The following is a 13,519-nucleotide window of genomic DNA, read 5'->3' as shown; positions in this document are numbered from 1 at the left end:
CCATTTTCAAAAACATCCATCAATTAGCCCCAATCGATCTCCATATCCCCCTCCGATTACACTACTCAACAAGACCGACAAGAGATGCTTACAAAGGATCTCTTCAAGTACCTCCAGCCAAAACTACCAGACACATCACGCTTAGAGATCGGGCCTTCTCCACAGCTGGTCCAACTTTATGGAACGCCATTCCCCCGGATCTTAGAATGGAACCCAGCATCTCAACATTCAAGAAAAGACTCAAGACGTGGCTGTTCACGCAGGCCTTTCCTAACTCCAACATTACTTAACCTCCTCCAATCAACATTCTTCGCTAGTAATAGCATTAATAGCCAATCAACATTCTTCGCTAGTATTAGCATTAATAGCCACCTCTTATAATGTTATTATATATATATATATATATAATTATTTGATCTTCATTTTCCCTTCTTACTCCTAGTTATTGATTCCCTGTTACATGTAACTGCTTTTCTGCACCATTGTTCAAATTGTAAAGTTTATTGCACCCCTGTTTCTTGTGAACCAGCATGATGGGACTACTGTCTTGAATGTTGGTATATAAAAAAACTTAAATAAATAAATAAAAAATAAATCCAGTATCCCTCACCCATCTCCCACAGAAGTTTCAGAAACCCAGAAAAAATGTTTTTTTACAGTGGACTCTGGTAGAGCAAGACGTGACAAATAGACACCCACCTTCCCCAACTTCGCAAAATCCTGTGCATCAACCCCCACTCCCACAGAAATGTCAGAAGATTCAAAAACCCAGGAACAATCGGATAATCAGTGGACTCCGGCAGAACAAGACCTGTAATGAAGAGACACCTACTCTCCCCACTGTTACCTCTAAAAAAAAATCTTCTTCTGCATTGGAGAATGAAGAAACCTCAGCATTAGATTTTGAAGTGATTTCTAAAAGTGAAGTCTTCCAATGCAGCCCTTCAACACAATCAAATGTCAAAAGAAAGCTGTTTCTGCTGGGAGACTCAATCATCAGAGGAACCAATTTGGGAGCACATTTTGATGGTGATACAACAGTTAAATGCCTTCCAGCATCCTCATCTAATAGAAATTCAAACCAGATAGTCCAAGTCATTGAAGAAGAAAGTAGGAACTTTGATATCAGTGTTATCATCCATCTGGGGATCAATGACCTCAACATAAATTATATCCATGAAGTACAAAAAGATTTCCAAAATCTAGGAAAGACGGTAAGCCACACTGCAAAGACTATTGCCTTTTCAGAAGTATTGCCTGATCATGGAAAGGGAAACGAGAAGCTATGCCATATAGATAATTTCAATTCCTGGCTCAAAAACCAGTGTACAGAAAGTGGTTTTGGATACATTGGAGGCTGGTGTCGTGTATGGAACAGTAAAATGCTACATTTGTCTGTAGCAGGAAGGAAGATGCTAAGTGAGAAATTCAGATCATATATTATCAGACATTTAAATTAAAGAATGGGGATGGCAGGAGATGGCCAATTAAACTCATGTCACCCCCAAGCAATACAGGAAGTGAGAGGAGAAAAAAAATCAAATCAGTTCAAAAAAGCAGAACAGATGTCTAGGAAGTGCAACAAATCGGGGAGAAAAATTGGAAAGCTATGACTACAAATGCTCATACTTTGAGCATAAAATCCCAGACCTGCAAGTGGAGGTGGACTTGGCCACTGCTCCTGTTACAGAGACATGGCTCACGGAGTCTCACAATTGGGATGCCGCTATTCCAAGCTGTAACTTAAGGAAGGACAGAGAGGACAGAAAAGGGGAAGGAGTACATAGATACATAGAAATAGACAGCTGAAAAAGACCAGGGGGTCCATCGAGTCTGCCCTGCAATCTTGTTTTGAATTTGAATTGCCAATCTTTAGTCTGGGTCCTTTCATTGTCACAGGGTTTGATTGAAACTGATTTAACCCTATGCCCCTTTGCTAAAGCTCCTTAGGGGGCCCACATAGTCTAACTCATTCCCTATGGGTGTCCTGTCCTATTATCCTCGTCACAATTTCTCCTTTACTGCCTCCCTATTGTTTCTGCTCATCACCCATACTCTTGGGAACTCCTGGAAACTATTTCCTTAAGGAACCACATAGTTCTATCCCATGCCTTTTTAAAGTCCTTTTCAGTCTTCTTCCTCACCATCTCCTCCGGCAGGGCATTCCAAGTGTCTACCACCCTCTTCGTGAAGAACCATTTCCTGACATTCAATTTGAGTTTCCCTCCCAGGAGTCTGGTGACCCCTTGTTCTCATTGTATCTTTCAAAGTAGAAGAGGTTTGTTTTTAGTTATGAATCATGTATATCTTTCATGTATCTGAAAGTATCATGTCACCTTTGTGCCTCCTCTATTCCAGGGTGTACATATTTAGTAGCTCTGTATGTCAAAAACAAAATCCAAGCAACTGAATTGCAAGGGATGTGGGGTAAAGAAGTAGCTTTATAGACCGTCCTAAGAAGAGAAGATGGTGCTTCCATTTTTACTGGTGTGATCTACAGGCCTCCAACCCAAACAGATGAACTGGACAGAGACCTGATCGAGGACATCCAAAAGTTGGGAAAGAAGGAAGAAGTGTTGCTCATTGGAGATTTTAATCTGCTGGATGTGGATTGGAGCATCCCTTCTGTGGAATCTACAAAAAGTAGAGAGATAATGGGTGACTTTCAAGGTGCTTTGCTCAAAGAAATGGTAATGGAACCCACAAGGGAGGGTGCGATCCTCGATCTAGTGCTCACCATTGGGGATAATGTCTCTGATGTTTGGGTAGGGGCTCACCTGTGCAGTAGTGATCAGCAGACAGTATGGTTCGATATTGCAAATAGAATACAGAGAAGAGACACAAAGACCTGAGTTTTGAATTTCACAAATACTGACTTTGTCAAAATAGGGATTTACCTAGAGGAAGATCCGGAAGACTGGGAGAAAACGGGTGAGGTGGAACAACAGTGAGCCAAATTAAAAGGAGCTACTACAAAGGCAACAAATCTATATGTTAGGAAAGTAAAGAAGAGTAAGAGGAAAAAGAAACTGATCTGGTTCACTAAGGAGCTGGCTGAAAAAATGAAGGCAAAAAAAGAGCAGCATTCAAGAAGTATAAAGGATCTAAAAAAATAAAAAGGAACATAAGGAAGAGCAAGTTTGCTTACCGTAAACGGTGTTTTCCGTAGATAGCAGATGAATTAGCCATTCTGTCCGGGACGTCCTCTGGGCGGCTAAGTGGTGGAGCTCTCAAAGATCACTGAGCTTTGTCAGTGAGGTGCGCCTGCATGTATCTTCCCGTGCAGTCGCGAGTCTCCTCAGTCCGTATTCAAGCAAGACGAGATGCAATACAGGTAAACTGTCTGGGGAAGCGGGAGGGTCAGCATGGCGAATTCATCTGCTATCTAAGTAAAACACCGTTTATGGTAAGCAAACTTGCTCTTTTCCCCCCAGATAAGCAGCATGAATTAGCCAAGCTGTCTGGGAGTTCCCAGCTGAAGTACTCAACACACATTGTGCTGATCATATGTCCATGATGAAGCAATAGTTATGTGTTGTTTGCGTAGAGTTCAAGAAGTGGCTGACATCAGAATTGCCTTTCCCATACGTGCGTCATCCTCGGTCTGCTTGTCTAAACAGTAGTGGGATGTAAACGTGTGTAGCAAGAACCACATGGCCACCATGCAAATGTCCAGAAGAGGCACTTCGTGGAGATGAGCTATTGACGCAGCCATAGTGCGGACCTGGTGCGCCTTAGGGGTGGCGGACAGAGGCTCCTACGCTTTTGATAGCAGAATTGAATGCAGTGCGAGATCCAGGACAATTGTGTTCTCTTGGAAACCTGAAGTCCTGGGGCGTTTGGGTTAAAGGAGACAAAGAGCTGGGAGGCTCTGCAGTCAGAATGAGTGCGGCGTTTATAGTGAGTGCTCGTTTATAATCCAGCGTGTGGAGTCTATGCTCACCCTCATTGGCATGGGGTAAAAAGTTGGGAGGGCGATTGGTTGATGTGGAAAGCTGATACCACTTTTCAGAGTAAGGCGGGATGCGTACACAGTGTAACCTTGTCATGATAAAACTCCAGGTAGGGCAGTTAGTGTACTAGGGCTTATAGCTCACTGACACTCCTTGCGGAAGTGAGGACGACCAAGAAGAGCACCTTCCAGGAGAGGAACCTGGGATGACAAGTGTCCAGTGGCTCGAAGGGTGGTAGCATTAATTGTTCTAGCACTACGTTTATATCCCATGGGACTGGAGGGTTTCGGACTGGGGGCCGGAGACGTAGAACCCCCTTCATGAATCTGGAGACGAGCGGGTGACAAGAGATTGGCGCCTCATTGTGAGGAGAGTGGTAGGCAGCTATGGCACCGAGGTGAACTCGAACCTAAGCTGTAGCCAACTCCTTCTGGTAGAGTAGATGGAGGTAGTCCAGGAGACGTTCCGACGGACAGGTCTGCGCCATTATCCGAGCACCAGGAGGCATAGCATGCCCATTTCTGCTGATAGCTGAGTTTGGTAGAGGGTTTCCTGGATGAGACCAGAATATCCTGAAGCTGAGGAGAAAGGTTCAGGTGGTGGAATACCAGCCTTTCAATCTCCAAGCAGTGAGATTCAGAGATGAATGAAGCGGATGAAGCAGGGAGTCCCCTTCTTGGGTGAGGAGGTGTGAACTGTTGCCCAGGGGAATCCATTGGTCCACCGATAACTGAACTAGGTAGGCATACCATGGTTGCCAGGCCCAAGCCGGAGCGATGAGAATCAGGTCAGCTTTGTCCTCGATGCACTTTTGGACTTTGCGGGAAATGAGAGGTATTGGAGGGAAAGCGTAAAGTAGACCCTCTGTCCAGTCAATGAGGAATGCGTCCTGCACTAGCTGGTGGTAACTGGGATACACCGAGCAAAAGGCCTCCACTTTCCTATTCTGCTCGGTTGTAAAGATGTTGATGCGGGGAAGACCCCAAGTGCAAAGTATCTGATCTGCCATGTCCTGATGGAGTTCCCACTTGTGAGGGTGAAATAGCCTGCTCGGTCTGTCGGCCCTGGAGTTGTTGATCCCGGGCAGGTAAGTGGCCTGAAGGGAGATGGATCTGCTCTCTGCCCATTCCAGGATCCCAACAGCTTCCCTGCAAAGGTTCCAGGAACCTGACCCTCCTTCTTTGATGATGCAGAACATAGCAACTTGACTGTCTGTGTGGACCATGACAGTCTTTCCATGGAGGGTATGCTCGAAGGCCCGAAGAGCATTCCGAATGGCACGGAGTTCTAGGAGGTTTATTTGTTGTGACCGTTCCCAGGCGGAACACAGGTCCTGAGTCTGTAGGTGGGTGAAATGGGCATCCCACCCCTTGGTGGAAGCGGCCGTGGTGAGGACAGTGTGATGCAGAGGGGGCCAGAGAGGCGAGCCCGATGTGAGCGCCAATGCTGTCAGCCACTACTCCAAATCCCTTTTCATGCTGAACGTGAGGGTGACAGGAGTGGAGAGAGGATTGAAGAACTGGCTCCATTGGGACTTCAGGCCCCATTGTAAACGTTGCATATGCAGTCGAGTGTGAGGTACGACATAGACCAAGGTGGCCATTTGACCGAGAATGATGAGTTGGCGGGCCAGGGCAGTGGTGGCCACTTGGAGGCGACCAGCAGGTGTTGTCAGAGCAAGCGCCCGGGACTCCGGAAGGAAGGCCCTATCCTGAATGGTGTCGATATGAGTCCAGATGAACTGTAAGACCTGAGTGGGTTGTTGATTTGAATTCTCGTAGTTGACCAGTAGGCCCAGGTTGTCTAGGCAAGATGTGGTTCAGAGAAGATTGCTTCGTAGGGTGAACTGGTTTTGGCCACCAGCAGCCAGTCATACAGGTAGGGAAATATCTGGATCCCCTGTCGTCAGAGGTGAGACTGCTACCATTAGGCATTTGGTGAAAACCCTGGAAGCAGAGGAGAGGCCAAATGGGAGAACCTTGTACTGGAAATGGCGCCATTTACCGTGAAGCATAGGTATCGCCAGGACGAAGGATGCATCAAGTATATGTGCATACACATCCTTCAGGTCCAGTGAGCACATCCAACTCTGGGGCGAAGGAAGGGTAGGATGAACTTGAGGGACATCATCTTGAATTTTTCCCACGTCAGGTATCTGTTGAGAAAACGCAGGTCCAGGATGGGCCAGAGGCCACCCGATTTCTTGGGAATGAGGAAGTATTGGGAGTAAAAGCCCTGGAGGAGCTATGAGGAGGGCAGCTCCCGAATGCACAGCTGCTGGAGCAGATGGTTGATCTCCTGTAGCAGGGGTCTGCAGTGCGCACTGAGGTGTTTTTGGCAGATCAGGTGCGGTAGAGATGGGAGAGAATAAAAACTGAGGGAGTATGCTTCCCGCATGATGCAAAAACCCAAAGGTCAGATGTGATGGTTTACCAGGCTGGAAGAAAGTGGGAGAGCCTGACCCCCCACCGAAGGCAGTGGTAGCGATGGGGACAAGCGCCCTAAAAACCCTGAGGGGCTTTAGGGGGGTTGGGATCCGGAGGAAGATGAGGTTGCCGAGGGAGGCGATGATGCCGTCGAGGTCCCTGCTACTGTGAAGGCTGCGGACTGCGGACAACTTGGTGGATATGAAGGAGGCCGGTAGGATGGATACGGCTAGTATGAACGAGGTGGGTAAACCGGCTTTTTGTAGATGGCGAAGGAGCGTCTCGACGAAGCTGCATCAGAGGGAGTGGTCAGGGACATGACGGCCACCTTCTGCTTCTTAAGCTGCGCAACAGTTTCCCTCAACTTATCTCCAAATAGGTTATTCGGGAGACAAGGCAGGCCTGCCAGTTTCTCATGGACATCCTCACGAATGGGGCTCGCACGCAGCCATGCCAAGTGCCGGGCCGCAGTAGCATTGGCAGTGAACTTCGCTGAAATGTCAAACCCCTCTTATACTGTACAGAGAAGGTGCCGTAACCCTTCCTCAAGGTCATGCAATTCCTCAGGAGGTCGGTCATCCGGGGACGCGGCCCGCAGCAGGGGTTTGAGACACTGGAGACAGTCGTACAGATACTGCTTAATATAAAACTGCTGTTGCTGAATCTTTGCGTTCAGCATACTGGATTGGAACGCTTTTTGCCAAAGTCATCCAAATACTTACAATCTTTGCCAGGAGGAGTATTTGAATGGAGTCGGGACTTTTTGGCCTTCTGCATAGCAGATTCCACCTCAACAGAGGCGTGAGGCAGCTGCACCATGGAGTAAAAGGATGACTGTCACATCTAGAACTTCAAATCCATTTTACGAGAAGTTGGCTGCCCTGCAAAGGGGGATTCCCAAGCCTTGGTCATGACAGTGTGGGAAGGCAAGGCCGTAGGCTCCGAAGGTGTGTCGAAGATTTTAAGGATCCCCATGACCTGCTGCCTGGGGTCAGGAATTTTTCAAGTCTCTACATTGAGGCGTTGCCCCACCTTTTCCACAAACTTGGAATAGGAGAGATTCTCCGGCAGAGAGACAGGCTCAGGTGGTACATCGGCAGGGTCAGAGGGGTACCCTGTGGAGGAACCTGGAGAAGTGGATGGCTGAGGAGAATCCTCTGCAAGAGGAGATGGCGGCGGAGGCTGTCCAGTGGGAGAAGGCTCTGGACTGGGGCTGTCCTGCGGTGATATAGAGGCGTCTGGGGGCCTGTCGGGTGGATATTGACCCTGCTGCTCCACAGTCGTGAGAAACTGTGAAAGTATAAGGGAAATTTGCGACATCTCCTGAGAGACCAAGCTTGTCTGAGAAAGTTGCCTTGGTTGTGCTGGAGTGCCATTTGGAGGCACTGCTGTCAACAGAATGTCGCTGTCCGGACCCCTGGGCCGAGTGGTATCCACAGGAGGCTGCCGTTTTTATCCCGTAAGGGCTCCTGAAGGCCTGCTTTCCTTCGGTGCTGGGAAGCCATGGAAAGGCCCGAGAACACGTTGGACGAGGCTAAAGAACTATGCGAGATGGCTGGCGAAAAAGGTCCCACATCTGAATCAACCACCAAAAGGGAACAAGGCTCCCTGGGCCGTTTGTGCCCGAAGAATGTTTATTAGGTGGCTTGGAAGCACCATGCGTTGGATGCATCGGCGTCGCTGAGCTCTGGTGGTTTGTGCGTTGGCGCCGATGATGCGTCGTGTTGACAGCTCTTCAACGCACGTTTGTCGGTGCGGCACCCCGGCGCAGTGCTTCGGCATCGCATGAGCTCGCTTCGGTGCCAGTCCGGATGAACTGGGAGGCCTAACCAAGGAGGCTCGATACTGGGAGGACTCCTTGGAGGTCCGGGGGGGGACCCGGAGAAGATGTTGCAGAGTCCTCCGAAGAGACTAGGAGCCAGACGCCGCCTCTTTTAACTGGGTGATTCAGGCAGCCCTCTGCCGCTGGGCCCAGGGGAACATGCAGCCACAGTCCCGGCAGGTCGATTGATCATAGTCCAGGCCCAGATAAAATGTAACATCGATTGTGGCTGTCAGTTATTGACATTTTTCCACACTGGCAAAACTTAAACCCTGGTGGACGCGGCATGTCGGAACTAGACAGCGGTTTGTTTGTTTTTTTAACTTTTCCTCTTGAAGAGGGAGAGAGAGAGCTCCCCGTGCATTCAGTCGCACGGAAAAAAAATGAACTGAGGAGACTCGGGGCAGCACAGGAAGATACATGCAGGCGCACCTCGCTGACAAAGCTCAGGGATCTTTGAGAGCTCCGCCAGCGAGCCGCCCAGAGAACATCCCGGACAGCATGGCTAATTCATGCTGCTTATCTATGGGAAAAGAATATCTGTTTAAAATGAGGGAGATGAAGAAAGAAATCAGGAAAGCAAGAAGTCAAGCAGAAGAAAAAATTGCCAAAGAGGTGACAAAACATTTTTCAGATATATCAGAGAAAGAAGAGAGGCCCAAAGTGGTATAAGTGAAATTGAATGGTGACAAGGAGCAATGTGTGGAGAGAGGTGAAGAAATAGTGGAAATATTAAACAAATAATTCAGTTCGGTATTCACTAAAGAAGACCCAGGAGAAGGACTGGTGCTGGTTGACAAGACTGTAGATGGAGATGGGGTAAAGGAAACTCTGTTTACAGAAGAGAATGTATGGGAAGAGCTAGGAAAACTGAAAGTTGACAAGGCCATGGGGCCGGATGAGGCTCATCCCAGGATACTGAGGGAGCTCAGAGATGTGCTGGCAGGCTTGCTGTATGACCTGTTCAATAGATCCCTGGAAACAGGAGTGGTAGCAGAGAGGAAGTTGGAAACTACAGGCCGGTTAGCCGCACCTCAATGGTGGGAAAATTAATGGAGACTCTGCTGAAGTAAAGTATAGTGAACTATCTACAGTCAGGAGGATTGCTGGACCCAAGGCAGCATGGATTCACTAGGGGGAAGGTCTTGTCAGACAAATCTGATAGATTTTTTTGATTGGATGACTAAAGAATTGGATCGAGGAAGAGCATTCAATCTCATCTACTTAGATTTCAGCAAAGCTTTTGATACGGTCCCGCATAGGAGGCTTGTGAACAAAATGAGTAGCTTGGGAGTAAGCACCAAGGTGGTTGTATGGATTACAAACTGGTTGATGGCTAGAAGACAAACACATGATGGGAAATGGAACCTTCTCTGAAGAGAGAACAGTGTTAAGCACAGTACCACAGGGATCTGTGCTGGGACCGGTTCTATTCAATATCTCTGTGAGCGACATTGAGGAAGGGATCAAAGGTAAAGTTTGTCTATTTGTGGATGATACTAATATCTGCAACAGAGTGGATACGACAGAAGAAGTAAAGAAAATGAGACGTGATTTAAAGAAGCTTGAAAAGTGGTTGAAGATATGGCAGCTAGGATTCAATGCCAAGAGGTACAGAGTCATGCATCTGGGGTGCAGTAATACAAAAGTACAGTATGTCTTGGGGGGCAAAGGGCAGTTTGTGCATGGAGCAAAAAAGAGGGACCTTGGGGTCATAGTGTCTAGCGAAGCAATGTGACAAGGCCAGAAGAATGCTGGGCTGCATAAACAGAGGAATAACCAGTAAGAAAAAGGGGTGATAATCCTCTTATACAAGTCCTTGGTGAGGCCTCACCTGCAGTATTATGTACTATGTTCAGTTTTGAAGACGGTATCTCAAAAGGGACAGAGACAGGATGGAAGTGGTCCAGTGAAGGGCAACCAAAATGGTGGAGGGTCTCCATCAAATGACATGAGGAGAGGTTGAAGGACCTAAATATGTATACCCTGGAGGAGAGGAAGTGCAGGGGAGATATGATACAGACCTTCAGATACCTGAAAGGTTTTAATTATGCACAAACTACAACAAACCTTTCCCACTGGAAAGTAATAAATAGAATTAAGGGTCATAAAATGAAACTCCAAGGAGGACAACTCAGAAACATCGTCAGGAAATATTCCTTCACAGAGAGGGTGGTGGATGCCTGGAATGCCCTTCCAGAAGAGGTGGAGACGACAAAAACAGTGAAAGAATTCAAAGGGGCATGGGATAAACAATGTGGATCCCTAAAGGCTAGAAGATGGAAATGACGAAGAGTGTAAGGGGGTAACTTGCTGGTATTGTGATTACTATTCTTAACCAGTAAGCCTTCATACTGTTGATGCAACCCCATCATTGCTCTCTGCTTCAATGGCAGGGAGAAAAAGTGGAATTAGATTCAGAGAGCAACCGACAAGGACACAATTTTACAGTCTGGGAAAACAAATAAGCATAGTAACTTGCTGATGTGGCTGTTATTACCCTTAACCAATAAGCCTGAAACTTTTGATGCAACTCCAACATTGATCTCTGCTTCAATGGCAAGAGGTGATAGGGAATTGGACTCAAACAACCACCAACAAGGGCCCTGAATTGATGGCCTGGGAAACTGATAAAGTATGGGGGTACTTGTATGGCATGGCAGATACTACCATAAGTTTGCTGAGCAGACTGGATGGACTGTTTGGTCCTTTTCTGCCATCATTTCTATGTTTTCTGATATAAGAGTGGCACTCACCAATGCTGCCCTTTATTCACCTATGATCTCACTACTGAACTCCTTGCAGCGGCTATCTGCAATGTTTCGGCTATCAAGGGATTTTGGTTGGGTGGAATGGAACAAAATTTAGTTATACATAGATGATGTTCTCCTATATGCAAATGGCCCATCCTCATCTGGCCCTGCCTTTATGGATATTCTCTGCCAATAAAGGGAGTTATCTGGCTATACTGTAAACTATTCCAAATCTGAGATTTTTCTGCCGGGTGCTAGAAGGAAGTTCCCCAGGTGATGTCTTCTATTAAAATTGCCAAGGGCTGGGTTTACCTATCCTGGGATTAAGATTGTTCACTTTTATAGGGACCTTTCCAAAGCCAATTATTGTCCCATAATATTTTTTTTTTTTTTTTTTTAAATGATTTGACTGAAATCCTAGTTTAAAGAGGGAACAGACCTCTCTTGCATATCCCTGGAACAAGAGCTATCCTTTTTACTTTTATCATATTACCACCCCTCCCCAACCCCACCCAGAACTGTTTCTCACTGTAGTCCAATAATTGCACACACTACTGGGATATAGCGAGCTGTCACTTTTTTTTTTTTTTAATCTCTTGGATGAAAAGCTATCATACTTTCTCCAATCTTTCAAAGCCCTGGCATTTACCTTTTCTAGGGGATTTCAGTGTTGGGCAAGAAAGGGTTTAGCATTCATAACTCGATTATGAGACGACATTGGGTTTAAATACTTTAACATACTAAAAGATGAATTTGAAGGAGACTGGATCGATGGTGTTATGTTTTCAGCTGCGTAGAGGTCTGGACAGTTTTGTCAATACCTCTAACCCTCTTCGGACCATTAATGGCATAGAATCATTTCTTGTTGACTTGGAATCTATGTCACATGGTACTTATGTAATTTATCAGGGATATCACCTGTGAAATTCAGATCAAGTACATTTAATTAATAAATGGAAAAAAAGTTTAGATCTTGCTCTCACTGAAAGGGACTGGAAAAATGTATGGGCTGCTGTACATAAAACATGTTTGTGCTGGGAGAATTACATTAATGGTTAAATCACTACATAGGATTTACCACACATTATTTTGCTAATATTTATGTGGGAGTGGACCCCAGTTGCTGGAGGGGGTGTGGAGAATTAGGTTCTCATTTCCACATGTGGCAGGACTGTCATGGGGGTCAATCAGTTCTTGCAGATGGTGACAAGAAATTTCTGCTATTATAAAAACTGTCCCTGTCACCTTTCAAGAGTTCTACGATTACTGAGCAGGTATGTTGGTTTGGGGGTTACAATCAAACACAGGGTTTTAGTGTCACAGTTACTGCTAGCAGCATGATTAATGATTGCCACTATGTGGAAAAGTAACTCCAATATAGAATACTGGAGGACTCAAACGAGGGACATTGCAGATATTGAAAAACTGAAATATAATTTGCTGGGACACAGATCCAAATATAATTCTATCTGAGGCTGTTTCTGGAAGTACTATGATGCGCCTCATGCCAATTAAGCACTACATGTACAGGAGGAGACCACGTGATCCGATGTGCGATTAAATTGTGTCTAGCTTGCTCCCGACTCCCCCACTGATAATCACCATTTTCGGTCCAATTTCTCGGCAGATCTGGGCCCCGAACATCCCCCATCCGTGGCTTCCCAACGTAGCATCGACGAGCTTTGGCTCGGGAGTGGTGAGATAGTCAGCAAACCGCAAAGGGAGAAGAAGATACCAGGCAAGGCGGTGAATTCCAAAATGGCCGATGGGCCGCCGAGCCCGAACAAACGCCGCAGCTCCAGCAATGGGGCATTAGTGGAGGAAGTTACTCAGGCAGTAGTCTTGCTCTGGACACGCGTTTTCAAGCCATCTCCCAGCAAATTACTGCAGTTAACGAAACTCTACAAGAAATAAAAAAGCAGGTAGAAGAGACTCAAACCAGAATCACAGGCCTAGAAACGGATACCTCAGTCCTACAGCAGAAACAGGGGGTCTTGGAGCAGCAGGTACATGCACTGGAAGCTAAAGTGGAGGACTTGGAAAACAGGTCACGAAAGAACAACCTCCGATTTGTGGGGTTTCCAGAAGCTCTACCAGACCGCATCGTTCATGCATTACTGGAAGGCTGGTTGCTGGAAGAACTGGGTCTTTCCTCTCTATGAGACCAATGCTTGGTAGAATGGGCACACCGACTGGGGGCCCGGATCCTCAGGAACGCCAGGCCCAGAATAGTAATAGCCCGCTTTTTGAACTATTCCCACAAAATGGCTATACTTCAAGCATACAGGAAAAGCTCCACGTTACAACATGAAAACTGTAAGATTTTAATCTTTCAAGATTTTTCAGCCATGGTATCGCTGAAGCGGAAAGAATTCTATGGGATCTGCCCCAATGTATTTAAGAAGCAAATAAAGTTCTCACTACAATATTCTACGAGACTACGAATGGAATACAATGGCACATGGCGCATGTTTGAGTCAGCTGCAAGCACCCAGCAGTTCCTGAACACACAAGGCGACAAGTGATTTTGAATCTCGCTGGAATGGTAACCTGGGCGACGTATCA

General features: G+C 46.6%; 1 protein-coding gene across 3 annotated transcripts in view; it reads right to left on the bottom strand.

Moving 5' to 3' along the window:
* Nucleotides 1-13,519, bottom strand: part of R3HDM4 (R3H domain containing 4) — an 87,610-nt gene that overhangs the window by 58,828 nt on the left and 15,263 nt on the right. The window contains exon 1 of one of the 3 annotated variants that reach the window (XM_029613455.1): nt 12,557-12,828. The exons of 1 other annotated variant lie outside the window; for it this stretch is intronic. In XM_029613455.1, the coding sequence (XP_029469315.1) occupies nt 12,557-12,627 (71 nt within the window). In that variant the 5' untranslated portion in view covers nt 12,628-12,828. Of the gene's footprint in view, nt 1-3,148; nt 3,364-12,556; nt 12,829-13,519 lie in introns of those variants that run through there. One more of the 3 variants, XM_029613457.1, reaches the window with a different exon arrangement.

The sequence above is a fragment of the Rhinatrema bivittatum genome, chromosome 8 (genome assembly GCF_901001135.1).
Source record: "Rhinatrema bivittatum chromosome 8, aRhiBiv1.1, whole genome shotgun sequence".
Lineage (NCBI taxonomy): Eukaryota > Metazoa > Chordata > Amphibia > Gymnophiona > Rhinatrematidae > Rhinatrema > Rhinatrema bivittatum.
The sequence above is the reverse complement of the archived record's forward strand: the minus strand, read 5'-3'. Positions and strand labels throughout refer to the sequence as shown.